Source organism: Salminus brasiliensis, chromosome 1, assembly GCF_030463535.1.
Source record: "Salminus brasiliensis chromosome 1, fSalBra1.hap2, whole genome shotgun sequence".
Lineage (NCBI taxonomy): Eukaryota > Metazoa > Chordata > Actinopteri > Characiformes > Bryconidae > Salminus > Salminus brasiliensis.
The window spans coordinates 21,544,054-21,561,698 of NC_132878.1; the positions used below are offsets into that span (position 1 = coordinate 21,544,054).

The 17,645-nt window shown below is 37.5% G+C and overlaps 1 protein-coding gene across 1 annotated transcript; it reads left to right on the forward strand.

Annotated features, from left to right (window-relative positions):
- Positions 1 to 1,655: 1,655 nt before the first annotated feature.
- oafb (OAF homolog b (Drosophila)) lies at positions 1,656 to 14,116 on the forward strand. Its single transcript, XM_072693847.1, has 4 exons — positions 1,656 to 2,193; positions 9,267 to 9,401; positions 10,698 to 10,878; positions 11,557 to 14,116. The coding sequence occupies exons 1-4, from the start codon at positions 1,969 to 1,971 to the stop codon at positions 11,817 to 11,819; spliced, it is 804 nt and encodes a 267-aa protein (XP_072549948.1). The 5' UTR covers positions 1,656 to 1,968; the 3' UTR covers positions 11,820 to 14,116.
- Positions 14,117 to 17,645: the final 3,529 nt, after the last annotated feature.

A 17,645-nucleotide genomic window follows, 5' to 3' on the forward strand; every position in this document is an offset into this window, starting at 1 on the left:
GAGCTAAAGACTGAAGATTCACTACTGAAACACACACCAAGCCAGCACCCCCTCTTCCCATGTCTGGTACCGGTTGCTAATGAGTGAAATGGTGCAGTACAACAAGTGATACATACAAAAGCAGAATGAGATGTGTGTTGTAAATCTACGTGCTTTCTGACGGTCTGGTCATGTTGACATTTTCATTCTAGTCATTCTGACATTTTCTTGGCTTTTTCAGACCAGTTTTCCAGCAGAAGAATTGAAAACCAGTCTCCAGACACTACATTTAACAGCTTACCCTTCCCCTGCCAGCCGTAAACACTGTAAATTATTTGCACAAAGGCTTGCAGAGGCCCAGCTTTTCTCTGAGCCAAAGCACCAAGGACACTGTGCTCTGGCAGAATGAACCCTTAGATCTGTTTAATCCAAGAATTGGTTCCATTATTAATCATTTTATTTATTCATATATCCATTTTTTGGTTTATTTGATTGATTTATTGATTGGTAATTGATGGGTTGTCATTAAACTGAGAATAAACCAGTAACAGCTTAATTCCTGAAAGGAAATCATCTCATAGGGAGTCATTTAATTGCTATTTGTCAACATTTATTAAGTCTCTCATTTATTTGCTCTGATGAACTAGGATCATTGGTTGAAGGACAGTTTATATCTTATGTTACTGTATCTTTAAAAGTGGGGCCCCCTCTAAAGCTGTAAACCATAAGCGCTAAGCTATTCCTACATGACAAACCCAATCTTTTTAGGGCAAAAAAAGGAATGATACAAATATCACATCCACTGCATTTCTATGACTTTGCGGTCCTGAAAGCTTTAGGAAGCTAATTTTACTTTAATACTTAATTACTTAAGTGTTATTTTAAAAAAATGTACTAAAACAAAAAAATATTATAAAGTATAAATATTATAAATATTATAAATAATAGTATTTATTAAAACGAATTACTTGTACTTTAACTTTAACATTTCTAATGGAAAACAGTTTCCCTTAAAGTCTTAAAAGTCACCATTAATATGTTTTTGTTTCAGAAACCTTTTTTAGTTTAAAATATTTTAATCAGGTTAATAATATGTTTGCGGAGCTTTGACCTGAAATATTTAAAACAATCACATTAAACCTACATTAATAATAATAATAATAATAATAATAATAATAACAATAAAGAAGTAATGTGAATTAAGATAAGATAATCATTTATTAGTCCCACAGTGGGGAAATTCTAAGTGTCAAAACATACAAGGGATAGCAAGACACTGAGATGCAAAAATGTAGAAAATTATCAATATACACACAAAATAAATAATAGAAGTAAAAAGCTATAACAATTTTATTTATTATTATATGATTTATTCTATTATTTATATTATTTAACAATATTAACTATGCACTACTTTATGATAATTGTTGTTTATTTTGTGTACATGTATATAGTACAGTATTTCTTCTTAATACAAAAAGCTAACATCGTAAACAGTGCTAAAAACCCTATCGCGATATTACAGGGTTATATCGGGTCATGCCCGCCCTGCTATTTTTCCACCCCTGCTGCTACCCAATCGCAGGGCAGTGGGCGGGGCCTGCGCGCTGAATACGGGTGGGAAGGAAAACAAACAGCTGTCGTCTGAGCTGCTGAAGTTGGAAGGAAGTGACGGGGGGAGTTTTGGGGGAAAGTTGTAGCCCTGCTGCCGGAGGCGAAACAAATCCGGGAAGAATCTGAACGAAAGCCGCCGCAAACCTCTACCAAACCGAAAGACCGAGAGAGACCTGAGAGAGAGTGCTGGTGTTTGGGCCAGCATGGAGGAGCAGAGAGCATGAGGAGCTTTGATTTGGGGCAGCGGCGCCTGTTGTGGTCTGGAGCGGTGTCTGAGATTCAGTGCGGGTCTGCTGGGCTTAAGTTATTCGGGAGAGATGGCCCATTGTTGTGTTAAATGACTCGGGAAGCGGGCTTCCTTCTGTTTCCTCTGTAATGTACCCGAGGGTGCTTCCAGCAGCTTCACTCCGAGCCTCCCTCGTCGTCGCCGCTCTGTTGTGTTGGATGAGCGCCGGGTCCGAGCTGAGGGTGCTGGTGCGGTTGAACGATGGTCAGATAACTCAGGAGGTTTTAGAGGCGGACAGCGAGAGGGACATCATCACCCTGGAGTTCAAACAGGCTGATGGAGCCCTCATCACATTCCTGGCCGACTTCAAGCGGGTGAGTGCAGCACACTGCTAGTGAACCTCTGGTGAACTTGGGTTTCAGTAAAGTCTGTTCAGGTCTCTCAGTGAAACAGAGTGAAACAGAGTGAAAAACAGAGTGAAACAGAGTAAAACAGATTGAAACAGAGTGAAACAGTAAAACAGAGTGAAACAGAGTGAAAAACAGAGTGAAACAGAGTGAAAAACAGAGTGAAACAGAGTAAAACAGAGTGAAACAGAGTGAAAAACAGAGTGAAACAGAGTAAAACAGAGTGAAACAGTAAAACAGAGTGAAACAGTAAAACAGTAAAACAGAGTGAAAAACAGAGTGAAAAACAGAGTGAAACAGTAAAACAGAGTGAAACAGTAAAACAGTAAAACAGAGTAAAACAGAGTGAAACAGTAAAACAGAGTGAAACAGTAAAACAGTAAAACAGAGTAAAACAGAGTGAAACAGAGTGAAACAGTAAAACAGAGTGAAACAGAGTGAAACAGTAAAACAGAGTAAAACAGAGTGAAACAGAGTGAAACAGTAAAACAGAGTGAAACAGAGTGAAACAGTAAAACAGTAAAACAGAGTAAAACACAGTAAAACAGAGTGAAACAGAGCACAGCATGTATGTTGAAGCTGTATTATGGAGGCCTACAATAGTGACCCTCACAGAAAAGTCACACATAGTTTCAGGGTTTTTTCTAAAAGAGAAATTAGTGAGTTATAAATTATTGGTCATTTTAACACAAAGGAGAGCTTGAACTACCAGGATATTTGGTATGCTAAAAACTCATGAATAATTATTAATTATTAATGTTACATAACATTATTATTATTATTATTATTATTATTATTATTATTATTATCTATCTGTGAGACTCAAGATTTCAGTATCAGTTTTGGAAAATAAAAATGGCATCCTGTCATTTCATCTCTGTTGGCCACAATTATTAGTAACTTTGCACAATAAGCTAGAGATGGCACAATACCTCCTTTTCTTTTTTGTGATTGATACTGAGCTTGAAAATGGACAGATACCAATTCAGTGTTTTTTCTTTTAGAATCTGCTTCATTTAAACACTTCTCCTTCTTCTCCAAAAATTTCATTCAGCATTTCCTGCTGATATTGACCCCGATATCCATCAGCACTGATGTGCCACAATAAAGCACAGACCTACAGCTACTGCAGGTAGAACCTCTGTTCTGTTCTGCTCATGAGCTCATTATTGATGGATTAATTCACTGCTCTACTTGGTAAGCCTGATGGACAGTGTATAATGAATGCCAGAGATTGATTAAATTAATCTTCTCACAGAGTGGCATCTGGTTTAAAAGCATATTTCACACATTAGCTACGTGAACACCTTTCAGTTGATATGAGCTTACTGGATCCAGGTGAATCAGAAGGCATAGTTTAAAAAGGTATGTGCTCTTAATGCTTTAAAGTACACTATCCTTAAAAAAGGCCATAAACATAGACTAAAAATGTCAGATCAGGGCTAATCTCTATTTTCTCTGACACGTGTTGGAGTTGGAGTGAGCACAAAAGTACCAGTGGGGGCACATTTAAGAAATACTAAATCAAAAAGTAAATATGGTTTTAGCACATTACACAATTTACTTTCCTAAGTCCAGTTAAGCAGGATTAATCATGCACTCTTATTAATGAAACACTGTGGCACTGTTCTAGAAGTACTTACAATATCCACGATATGCTCAAAATATACATAATTTATTGGTACTATTAAAAAAATAACTGATTGGGCAGAGAGATCCCTTTGATGTTGCCAGTTTTATATTATAATGAAAATACATCAATCAAATCACTTTTATTGTGGTAAAGGTGAGTGAAACATTGGGTGCATCATCCCTCATCCCTCACAATATTCATTTACAAATAGAAATACTGAATATTTACCTTAACTTGAATATTTAATTTGACTTATATTCTACATATATACACATTATGTATACTCTCTATTTACAATATTGCACTGTTAAACAGTTAAATGTACAGGTTTGATATAATCTGAATGTTTACATTATTTACAAAAGGCACTGGATGGGTGTAAGTTCAGGTGTAGTGTGACTGCTTTTACACCACTCTTTACAGAGACTGCAAAAAATAGGCATGTGCATAAATAATGGAACAATAAATACATTGTTTCAAATTTGTTGAAGTCAGAAAATAAATAGCAGTTTTGCTCCAAAATGTAAAAATGATTCACTTATTTTTACTTATAAATCATTTGAACAGGAGCGCCCAAACACACAAACTGTATAAAAACACTGCTGTTTAGGTTTTCACTATTTAAAACTTTCAAACTGAATTAAAAAAAAAATTATATAAAAAATTGGTGTCACTGACAGGGTCTGTCCCAATTAGAGCTTCTTTGATATCATCAAAGCACTATTCATCCACAGCGTGTCGCATTTAGCTCAATCTCTCTCTAACAGAGCATCTTTTCTTTAGACCGATTTGGAGCCCTGTCCCCCATGCATGTGCTTCCAATCTGCTCCATTCAGCGAGTGGAGCAGTGTGGCTGCTAGACACCAGGGAGTGGTCACAGTAAGACTGAGCATTGCAGTCGAGCCATTCGATGAGAGGAAATAGTTGTAAAGGTATACTAGTGGTCTGAGGGGAAAACTAAACATCCAGCAGCGTCCAAAAGCAGCAGAAGAGGTGAAAAGCTGGAAGGCTCTTTGGTTGTAAATTTGACTCCTGCAAGCCTGGAGTTCGTCTACTACAGTGTAAATCATTCAGTATTTTGCTTCTCAGGATACGGGAGTTCAAAAGAGGCTCAGACACGGATCTCTGTAAAGCTGTTTGTGACCTCTGGTGTGAAAAGTGCTGTTCAAATACATTTTATTTTAATTAAATTGAAAAGTCTCAAATAAGTGTTTTTAATGATATAAAAAACTATTTGGTTGCCTAGAAATGTATAAAAATGATTTTGCAAATGCAAATTTGAAGCCTAATACTAAAGGGGCTTAGAATTCCAAGAACTGGCAATGTTGGCTAATATAGTATTAGATTTACATTTTAATTATATGTACTCTAATTGAGGTGAAACGATGGCAGACAGTTCTCCACTCCTACATTCAAATAACCAGCAGAAAGCCAGTCCCACTTATTACCTAAATATTGCTGCTGGGGCAGAATTTATTTATTTTTTACCTGATTTTTTCTGTTAGTTCTCCTCATGAAAAGGGTTTGGTGTTACAGCATGTCATTGTCATACTAAAGGTTAGGTTGGATATAGGTGACATGGTTTTTGTTAATGTAAGCATAGTAGTGTTTATTTATTTAAAGTTTATTACTGCATTATTGACGCAGTGTTTGCAGATCGGTATTGGCAAATGTATGGATCAGTCGGGCCCTAGCCTACAGTGATTCACATTTGCAGTTTGATGCCTTTAGCTGCAGATGATTTCATAATAATTTATTATGGTTTTACAAAAAAGGTAAAACATTAGAAAGTGTTGCTCAGATCCAAAATATTTCAAATTTTGATTAAAATGTGTGAAAATACCTCTATGAACTATGTAAATCTAGATTGTATAATGTCGCAGGCCATAAAAAAATAATGATCCCCAAAATTGTTATTTCACAGTAGAAGGCAAAAGGCATTCTTAGTTGTTTTGACTGTAAAGAATGTATTTATATATATATATATATATATATATATTTTTTTTTTTTTTTTTTGGGGGGGGGGGGTTATCTTTATACAAAAATTGTCTGTGAGGTCTAAGTCAAAGCATTACCTCCCACATATAACACTCATTTTTGACTGTTAAAACTTGCTTAGATCTAATCTATCACCTGAGTATGCTGAAGCACACAAGTCAGATTCTGAGTGGGCAGTTTTAGGGATTTCCCTGTCAAAGTTTCTCCACCGAGGCCCTGTGGGTCGGGTTACTGCATTGATTCTTAAGGCTATTATGTGATCCAGTGTACATATTTCCATTTACGTGCTGAAAGTAAAAATTTGTCTTGTTCAGGAAGACCAGGGCTGCTAACTCACACGTTTGGCCACAAGACTAACACAATTGGCTCTACTCTCACACCTTCACGCCACACTTGCCATTTCTCACACATGTGCGGATCTGTGCCCATAGCAACAGCACACCAAGGAGGGAGCTTTCGCAAACTGAACAGCGCACTTGCGTAGAGAAAATATTCACTAATCACGGACGAGAAATGAGGAAAAAAATAAAACGTTAACTAAGACTTGGTTAGTAAACTGAACACGATCAGTAATCCGACAATTCCTAAATAAAATCAATGCAAAAACCAGGAATAAATTATGACTCAAGTTAGGACTGGGCGAAATGGGAAAAATACTATATTATGGTATTTAAAGACTTTTTTGGCAATACATGATATATATCACAATATATGTAATCACAGACTAAACACATCAGTAGCCACAGATTCCTATAAACTACTATTTTTTATTCAACATCTGCTGCTCTTCATCTGATTAAACCAGTCTAATTACACTGTTAGTAATAAAACCTGCAGCTGGTCAGTGTTTATTAAGCCTTAACAGTCTCCTCAATATGCCTAGAAAAGCATATTGTGTATCACAATAACTCATCACAATATGATAAAATGTCGTTATATTGCCCATCTATAACTCAAGTTACTCATATCAGTACAGTTCATAGTGTTAAATGAACGTGGTTCCGGTTCCATTTATCTCACTCTTCTAGCAAGCTTTAATATTTGTATATATTGTATTTTAGTTACAATTAACGATACACTGATGTATATGTAATGTTGTTAGAGATACAGTCGAGCAAGGTTTGATGTTAATTCAGTCTTTATTCAGGAATATTTAAGATTGAATTTTGGGTCATATAAAAGTGCCTGAATTATACTTTCTCTAAACCACTTTTCTCGGGTAGAAGATTCAGAACTATCAAAGCCTTCACAACTAGATAACATGTTTACAACTTTTCCACAGAGCTGTGGCGTCCATCAACCACAGTCGAGCCCTTCCACTTTAAATAGAACTTAACCTGCCTATAACCTGCCTTTACTGTGACCCAGAAGTCAGTTCTATGCCATAAACGTAGCATTGCATAACTGAGTAGTAGGGTTTATGTTTCTTGTGATCTGCATATGTACACATTAACATATTCTTATTTAGCTCCAGCCACAGTGTATTTATTTTAATACTTTTTGTTTTTTATAGTAATTTATTTTCATATTGCTGCCTGCCCCTAGTTATAGACTTCTTCTTTCGAAGACTTGACACCAGTCTGTAAACATGTCCTTTGTTTTTTATGGTGTTACATATCATACAAGTGTGCACTCAGCAAGGCACATTCCTTGTATGTGTGACATACTTGGTGACATAAAGCGATTTTGATGTTTGCAGTATTTTCAAGCAATGCTGTATTAATAGATAATGCTGTCAAAAGACAACAATTATTAGTATTGTAAAACACATAATGTCCAAATAGTATGCAGTTCTAAGTTTAGAGCATTGATTCTCAACCTCTTTGCCTTGGGAGGCCAAAGTGCAGTGTTTGTGGTTGGGCTGAGGGCCAGAGAAGACAAAGTACTGCATGAAAAATGCATTTCTAACATTGCAATAAACTATATTTGGAGGTATTCTGTTATAGTATACAGTATAAATATATATAAGTGTTGGGATAATGCTCTGGTGGGCCAAACTTTTAAGACATTTTTAAGAGTTTAATAATATAGTCACCAAATATCAAAATTTCTAATTTTAGTATTTTTTTTTTTGTGAACTGTACATTTTGTTGGCTGAAGGCATTGATCATATTGTTGTAACACTAAAAATATCATCACATTTCTAGGTGTTGCCTTACAGGTTTAAACAATGTTGAGTGTAGTGAGGACTGAGGTTTGTGCCTCTGCGCCTTTGTGAAGCAGTTTTAACTCCATGACCTTAGATCATGCTAATCCAGAGAAGGTCCAGCTTCAACATCCCTTCTTTTAGCACCACCACCCCTTCTCTTTTAGCTCTGAGGGTTGGAATGTCACCTTCTGAGTGTCTTAATTACACTCACCCAGGAATTTGATTGGCCCTGGCCACTGTTGCCTGGCTACACTGAAAGCTTGTTTGCTTGCTGGATTTAGGAGGAAATTAGCACTTTGGCTAACGATCACAAAAGGGGAGAGTGATTTCTAACTCTTAGCTTACTCTATAGCCTAACATAGACAATGCTAAGCTTCAGGGTACGAAGTGCTCCATATAAAGAGACTCAGCACTGGACAGGCCAGGCAAATAGAGGGAGCATTGTGGGAGTGAAATAGAGACTTTATTCTGTAGTTCCCCCATTTATCATCTTATATGAGAGCTGTCAGTTTGACGCTGGCCTGCTCTGTGTGTAGGCGTATAGGTCAGCTGAAGCACTGGGGTCATCAGAGGAGGGTCAGGCCTGAGTTTCATGTGTCTGCTGGGCATTTAAGAGACAACAACTGTCTGTAGATGTATGTCCTGGTTTTACTGTCAGTAAGACTGCGTGATAAGGACTAAAAAACAGCATTGTGGTTATATTGCTACCTTTTATGACATGGTTAGCGTGATCTGAATTATTTTGACTGTAATAATGTACCTTTTTGTCATGAATACTTTGATTACTACTTCAGAACACCAACAGTGTTGTGCAATATGTTGTGCAGCATTGCTTTCAGCCTTAAAGCCTTAAAATAGTCTTGCTTTTGGTCAGATAATGGAAGTCTGATGTATTAGGGAATTTTAGGAAATGCAAACTATAAAATATGCAACTGATATGATTGAGCATTTTATTTCTGTTCTATACCACTCTTTCCTCCATTAGTCCAGGTAAGCTGCTGTTTCCATTGTCTACATTAAAATCAGGTAGACCTGACCATTCTGTGATCTGCTCAGATATCAGTTGTTTCACTGTAATCAGAACTGTATTTCAGTCCTGTTCAAAGCCATAAATTGGTCACTGACTGCCTGAGTCTTTGCAGTCATCAGCGATCAAACAATGATTGGTCTGGTTTGAAGACCTCAGAGCTTTGTTGTCAGAGCTTTTAATCCTCTCAGTAATTATCTTATCAATGTTATTGTTTTCTTTGATCTGCTCAGCATGTGAAGATCTTGAGGGCGCTGGTGTTGGGTGAGCCGGAGAGGGGCCAGACGCAGTACCAGGCCCTGTGTTTCATCACCAGGCTGGAACATGGAGAGATCATCCCCAGCGAAGCCATGGTCAGGCTGAGACAGGTCAGTCCGGGGCTAAACAAATGATCTAACGTGATTATGACTCTTCAAGATACAAATCATCAACATCATGAATGAGTGAACACTGAAATGAGCGCCTAATTTATCATTTATTTCTAATTGATTACAATTTGTTTTAAAATTCAATTGAATTGGATCTCCAGTTGAATCTCCACATATCATCATCATATCATCAATGCTGCAGTTGCTAATGAATGGAAATATGCAAACCTGAAATATGGTTTTTACTTTAGACTTTATTTATTTACCTAAGCAAAGAAATCTATTGTTAATTGGTGGTTACAAATGGGGCTTTACAACATAGCAAGAGAAGCAAGTTGTTATTATTAAATAAACATGTCAATGTGCATGTCCATGTCAACACACCCTACATATATACATGCACGTACGGGGCAGCAGCTTTAGGTAATGTTCACATCAGCCTTCAGAATGAGGAAAGAATCTCAGTGATCTCAGTTATTTTAAGTGTGGCATGATTGTTGGTGCCAGGTGGGCTGGTTTGAGAATTTCTACAACTGCTGATCTCCTGGAATTTGTTTTAGCACAACTAGAGTCTCTAGAGTTTACTTTGAATGCTGTAATACAGAAATAAACATCTAGTGAGCAGCAGTTCTGTGGACAGATATGCCTTTTTGATGAGAGAGATCAAAAGGCCATGGTAACTCAGATAACTACTCTGTACAACTGTGCTGAGCTGAAAAGCATCTCATAATGCCACCAAAACTGGACAGCTGAAGACTGGAGAAGCAAAGCCTTATCTGATGCATCTCCATTTTGCTGTGGCACACAGATGGTTTGAATTTGGCACCAATAGCATGAATCCATGGACCCAACCTGCTGTGTGTCAATAATGCAGGCTGGTGGAGGTGGTGTAATGGTTTGGGGACTGTTTTCATGGCACACTTTAGGCCTAAGACACCCCCCCCCCCTCATGTGAACAGTATGTGAAGCTTCTGGCTCATATCTGTGTAATTTTATGCACAGCACTACAATAAAGTGCTTGGTATATCTTGGTAAGTGGCAAGGATCAAATACTACAGAAAAGAAACTAAACATGAAATGTGGCACATTTATTGCATTATATTTGAGCCATTTCCAATATGTTGAATTCAGCAACTAAAAAGAGAGTATGCTCTAAAATATGCAGAAAGATGTCAGATGGGTTCATTTATTTTTCTGTACAAAATCAACAAAACATGATTTTTTGAACAGGTGAGTCCAATAAATATGGCTGCCCTACAATGGCTTTTCTTTTTTTTTTTTTTTTAAATCTTCCAGAAAAACCCTCATGTTGTGCGGACGGCAGAGGAGAAGAATGGCATAGAGCGGATGAATCTGAATGTGGCGGTGAACCTGACTTTATCATGGCACCTCAGCTCACACATTCGCAATGTGTGCCAAGATGCCAGAGACATCATCTATACACGCGAGCAAGACATGAAACACTGGCTGGAAAAGGGTTAGTGTCGTGCATTTGGATGATGTTCGTACTGCTATGTTTGTTCCCACAGATTAATTTTGTATGGCAGGGAAGGTATCATCTAAATATAAAGGTTGCCAAAATTACAATAGCAATTACCCACTTTATCCCAGTTTTGCAGTGGGGACATTGCTTGAGGCAGTTGGTTGGTGTGGCGCAACAGATAACACCACTACCTGCCAGTAAGCTACCACACCATGTGGGAGACTGAGGTTCGATTCCCGATCTGGGTGACTATGCTGCGCTACACCAATAAGAGTCCTTGGGCAAGACTCCTAACACTACATTGGCCCACCTCTGTAATACGAGTAACCTTGTAAGTCGCTCTGGATAAGAGCGTCTGCTAAATGCCATAAATGTAAATGTAATGTAAATGCAATTGTGGCTACTTAGAGGGAGGCCTGGAGGGCTGGTGATTTTCCTTCTAAATTACACAAGCTACTGTACTATTAACATATGATTTTAAGCAGGAGTACTAGAGCAGGAATGCTGGAGCAATACTAAAGAAGCATCAAACATCAGCTTCGGCTGATTTCTATGAATATTTGATGGAACTGTAGCTTTAGGCTAGTTGAATGTATGCATTTTAGCTCAGTGTTCCTATGATGATTCTTCAGTTTCACTGTAGCCTGGTACTGACCTTGTTTCTCTGTGTAGGTGTCGAGGGCTCCATTTTTGAGGTCCTATCTCAGAGACTGGAGGCTCCAGGCCTGCAGGGCTGCAGCTCCACTGCTGATCAATGGCAGCCCTGCTTGTGCAGCTACACTCTAAGACTGGAGTGGTACCCATGCATGCTGAAATTCTGCCGTGGTCATGGGCCCAGCCCTTACAAGTGTGGCATCAAGAGCTGCAGCAAGGGCTACCGCTTTGACTTCTACATGCCACACAAGCAGCTCTGCATGTGGGATGAAGACAGCTAATGCTACAGTTAAAAACAGCATGACTAACCTTACAAGCGGGTTCCTGTTAGCAGTGCCTTGGTGGGATCATGCCATGACTGTTGCCGTTTGATTTACTGTTAGTGCCTTCAGCGGTGTTTGGGTGATAACGTTTTTCAAAGTGTTCTTATTTGATAGTTCCAAGCTGCCTTTGAACGTGTATGTCTTAGCAAGGCTGTGTCTAAAAAGGAGCCAACTAGGAACAAAACGCAGCCTTTTGGTTTTAACGCAAGCTCGTCTTAATAGAAAATGGCTATTGTGTCACTTTCTTAGTTCTCAAGTAATACCAGACTACCTGTAATCTAAAAAAAAAAGAAATGCAGTTACGTCCTTTATGGTAGGAGCTAAAGTATGAAGTATGAAGGCTGTTTATTTCAGTACTTCAATGCTTTTAAAGAGACTTCCCTTCTTAAGACAGGGAGATTTCTGTTACCATTACTGTGGATATGACGATGTGTTCTAATGGTCAGGGTTTTGACCATGACTCCTATCTATCTTTGTGTTAACACCTTCTGCCTAAAAGGACAAAAGGATATTTTGACTTGAACAATTAAGCCAGTTTACCTTTTATTGCCGCTGTCACTACTATGTAGCCTCAGGGCAGGAGGTCATATGACCATGAGGGTCAAATGTTAAGTTCTCCCCTAGGGCAGAGATATTCCTACTTTTCTAATGTCTTATTCTAATTATTGTTTAACTTCTCTGTGAATCTGACATTGGTTAAATAAAGGGTGTGTATTTTGTATTAGCATTTAGTAGCATTTTTCGAGCTCATTTAAGGGAATAATGTGTATAGTGGGATTTGTCTTTTCCAGAGTCGTCCGTTGATGTTATTTTTTAGTTGGTTGGTCTTTGTTTTGTATCTTTTTAATTTTTGTACTTGTTTACTGAATTTTACCCATTTTTTTTCCATGTTGGTACTGACAATTATGCTCAAGCTGCCCCTGATGCAGCCTCAACATGCTTAGAAAGCACCGGGATCCCAGCTCCACTGCACCAGTTAACATACGCATGTGCTAACAAACATCACTTTGAGTGAAAAGGGGAGAGAGCGCCATCTACCCACCCAGAGAGATTTTTCGGAGAAAATCTTTACAAATCAGTGCCTTCATAATCCAGAAATCTCATTTCTGGGACGTTCACATTACGAGCCTCATTAATCAATTCCTTTTTACAAACCCCAAATGTCTCTACTCCAGAATCTCTACAAATTCCAGAATCCCTAAACCTCTCCATTGGAGCAGATTCAGCACATTTCTTAATGAAAATACTCTCTCCCATTTATTTTACAAAGTACCTAGCAACTTATATTTTAATCTCACACAGGTGTGAGATTTCTGTTTAGTGTCTTTTTGAAGTTACTTTTCTCAGAAATTGCAGTAATTCACACCTCAAACCTAGACTCTGCTGTAAAGGGTTTAATTAATTCTACTGTTCAATCTCGTCTGGCTTACAGTTTAAGCCGTGACATCCTTTTACAAAAGGAGCTACAGTGGCAGCTAAGACAGTGTCAATGATCGTTTTTGTGTTGTCTATTTATTGCTAATATATTCAAGTGATGCCAAATGTGCAACTCATGGGACGGTTGATCTCTATAACCCTGACTAATTGTCTCATTTACATTTCAATTACCCTATTATGGTGAATAGCGTTTTGGGTTGGTATGTAGGGTACAGTAGGGCAGTATAGCGACTGATCATGACAGGCAGATGAAACTTTCACACAATGCAATATTGTTTTCATGTGTGGGACGTTTTTAAAATAGTACATTTCAGATTCACTTTACTTTTTCAGCGGTTGTTCCTTGCGTATTTATTGAAACGGTAGCCGAAATCCTCATTGTCCTTATAGCACTCAATATATTCACATACACACTACATTTTGAAGGTGTTTATAATTTATGACTGTTTGGTACTTAATAACACTGTATTCTGTCACATGTTGATTTGTTTGTTGTATGAAAATGCTCAGGTTCCTCTTTGACACAAATGCAGCCAAAAGGATGTGATGCAACTAGAGGCTTTTGCCTTTAACACTTAATAATGCAATGTTAATTGTATATATAATACAAAACAACAATAATAAAACATAATACATATCAGTAGACATGTTTAGGTTGTAGTGTCACAGTTTCAGAAATGTGTAAATATGTTTTCTTGCCTTATCTGACATAATTGTTTTTGTTTTTCAACAAATTACAGTAACTAAATGCCAAATGTGAGAATTAACAGGAACACGACTACACAGTATGTCTTACTAATTTTTAATGACAGTGTAAATAAAGATGTAACTTTTTATTGGTTGTGTGTATTTATTGTTAAGGCCTACATGTCTCTTTGGCCAATAAGTCCAATATGTTTATCAGAGCCCATGCATAAACTATTTCTTAAAAACTGCACGCTCCTGATATTCAGCGACTGGAGACATTATTCAAAGGCCTCCCTATACCCACAATTAGTACTTTCACTTGGTCTGAGCTGGACTCTCCAATATCTGAAGAAGAGTTCAGCCATTCAAGCAATGCAGAATGGTAAGACTCCTGGGCCTGATGACTTTTCCACTGAGTTGTTAAAGAAATTTTCAAAGGAACTTATCCCTTTGTTGCAATGTTCAGTGACTCCCTCAAGCGAGGTGCTCTTCCTACCACCTTGCCACAAGCGAGGTGCCACAATTTCCCTGATACTGAAGAAAGGAAACAATTCTCTGGATTGATCAGTTTGCTTAATGTAGATGTTAAAATTGTATCAAAAGTATTCCACCTTTTTTACCACCAGGTTTTACTTTTGTTAGATGCTGAAAAGTTATTTGACCGTGTTGAATGGAATTGTAATTTTTTTCTATATGTTGCAGAAATTTGGTTTTGGCCCTCTAAACATATCTCGCCTTGAATACGTCTTCCCTAGCCACAGTATGTACATTTTTTTTCGTATGTACTGATTTTGTTTAAGTCTTTTTTCAGGATTCACATCAAGGAGACCCCCTTTCTCCATTACTCGTTGCAATTGCTATTTGGACACATTCTGGAGTTCGGGGATCAATCGCGGTGGTCTTGAACATAAAATGTCCCTTTATGCGGACAATGTGGTTCCATTTACTATTGGACCAGAAGTCTCTTTGCCGCATGCTCTCCATATCAGTGACACTTACAGCTCTTCTTTAGGTTCTTTAGGTTAAATACTAAATACTTCAAAAAGCGAATTAATAACATTGAGATTGAGGTATATTGGGGTAACTTTGACTCATAAACAATCTGCTCATTTTAAATCTAATTTTCAAGTTTATTACCAAAAACCTTTTTCAAAACACTTATCGATATATTTATAACTTTATCTGGAATAATAAACTTCTTTGAAGCCCAAAACAATTTGGAGGCCTGGGATCTCCACACTTTCTGTTTTATTACTGAGCAGCACATATTTGGAGTATTTTATTTTGGAGCCAAGATCATTATAGGCTGAATGACTGGGTGCCATGTTGGACTCCAGTGGAAATTGATGCTGCTGGACATTTGGTTGATGGCAGTATTATGTGCTCCCCTGGCTTCCCTTTTGACAACCCTATTTTAAATGCTTCAATACGTATATGGTGCCAATTTCAACTTCATTTTGGTGTTTAATCTCAACACCCAATTTCCTTCTCTTAAAACCCACTTACAAATTCAGAATTTCGTTAGCAATGCATTTACAGACTTCCCTAACACTCCCTCAAAATCACTTTTGGATATTTTAGAAATCAATGCAGACTCTAGAGGTGATATTTCTAAATTATATAAACTCTTGCTTTCTTTAGTCCCAAGCCAGACTGTAGTTCTTAAGCAGCAACAGGAAGAGGATTTACATTTTACTGTCGAGCAAGAGGTTTGGGAAAGCGTTATTCATCGCATCCATACTTCTTCAGTTAGTCAACCTTATTCAGTTAAATTGCTCCATCCAGTACACTGGACAAAGGTTAAACTAAACTCAACCCAGATCTTGATGTTCTCTGTTACTGTTGCTCCCAAGTCCCAGCTTCCCTCTCTAACATGTTTTGGTCCTGTCCAGCTTTAAAATCTTTTTGGCATTCTGTTTTTGACTGTTTTTCTTTCATTGTTATTTGTAAAACTATACCTTGTCCCCTAATGCCCTTGTTTGGTCTAATCCCCAAATATTTTACTTTCTCAGCTGAGTATTCTGATGCTTTTGCATTTTGCACCCTTCTAGCAGGACGTCTTATTTTAAGTCAGTAGAAAGGTTCCACACCACCTTCATTTAAACACTGGATTAAAGATGTTGCTTTATTTTTGTATCTTGAAAAAAGGAGACACACTTAGAGGTAACACACGGCAATATCTTTGAAAATTGAACACCCTTTTTTGCTTTCTTCCTAGAGACTCAGCAGTCGGATCTGCTAAGTGCACCACAGTAAAGGTAATTGGTTATCTCTATATTCCCTTTATTTAATTATTTAATTTAATTTAATTGACTTATTTTTAATGTATATATTAGTATCTATTGACTGTTTCGAGGAATTTGTATATCTCAGCTATTTTAAGGTCAGACCAGGGTGGGTGAGGGTGGGTGGAAGGGTGTAACTGTACTGGGTGGACCTGGATGGCTTTTTAGAGGTATCTTGAAAAACATTGCTAAAAATGTATATGTTAGTCATCTCTGTTTCAAATGTGTTAATCTCCGTATTCTGCCAACCCATCTGTGTAATTTCTGATTTCAACACTGCTCTCTAGTGTTAGTTGTCTACAACTGCACACCATAGCTGGTACATTTGCCTGCAGCCATGAATCTGCCTTTTCAGGATGTCCTGTTCAAACAAAGTAGCATAATGGGGCCAAAAGTCACATCTAGCAGCAGAAGTCAGCTACAGTAGTAATCTAATTCGGTTATTAAATATCATTATAAAATTGAATAACAGTTTAAAAACTATAATGTAGCCTAGATCGGCTGGCTACTTAATCCAACTGTATCACCCTACAATAATTTCTAACTACAGAAAACATTCTTATACACCAAATGCTACCCAATTGTGGTCCTGGAGATTTACCACCCTGTAGAGTTGGGATCTAACATACTTGACTGATCTAACCTACTTGAATGAATCATCTGAAGGCCTTCATTACCTGGATCAGGCGTCAAATAAGGGCTACCTAAGGGTGCAGAGGAGTATATAGACACTAGTAACTGAATCTCAATTTTGTTGCAAAATAATCTGAGATGTATTCCAATAAGATTATGTACAAACAACCTGCACATCTCTGCCAAATTCAGTGGTGTGAGTGCAAATGTCACAGCTTTACCCACACATAACAGTAACAGACTAAGGGGCTTGTTAAAACTAGACTATGAATTGCACACCACAATTAATTCAGTACAACTTTATGTTGCTTGAACCAAAAAAACTTTCCAACCTATACACATCTGAATATCTGCATCAAAATATATATTTGTGACAAAATGCTATCAAACAGCAACTTTATTCTACAGTAGAACAGAATTTTGTTTATATACATTTATGGCATGTTTTGATGATTTTTTTGTTTTGAATTGATACAGGGGATGTGAATTATCATACTGTATTTTGGAAGGATTTATTTTATCACTATTAAAACTAACCCCACCTTGAGGAGGATCTAGTATGGGCATCAAAACTGTGCTATATTACAATTACCAAAAGTGATTCAATTAATACTGGTGTGAAACATCAAAGACCATTTCTGATGAAAAACGTCTGCAGGGTGAATCTGCAGAAATATCTTTCAGAATTTGGTGAGTATGGTAAGTGAATATGGTCAAAGGTTACAGATATTACTATGATAAT

What these genes read in the sequence shown, in the direction of transcription:
- oafb (XM_072693847.1), top strand. Translation starts at nt 1,969, where the DNA reads ATGTACCCGAGGGTGCTTCCAGCAGCTTCACTCCGAGCCTCCCTCGTC. An exon ending in TCCTGGCCGACTTCAAGCGG is followed by an intron (nt 2,194 to 9,266) that starts GTGAGTGCAGCA and finishes TGATCTGCTCAG; the next exon opens with CATGTGAAGATCTTGAGGGC. An exon ending in CCATGGTCAGGCTGAGACAG is followed by an intron (nt 9,402 to 10,697) that starts GTCAGTCCGGGG and finishes TAAATCTTCCAG; the next exon opens with AAAAACCCTCATGTTGTGCG.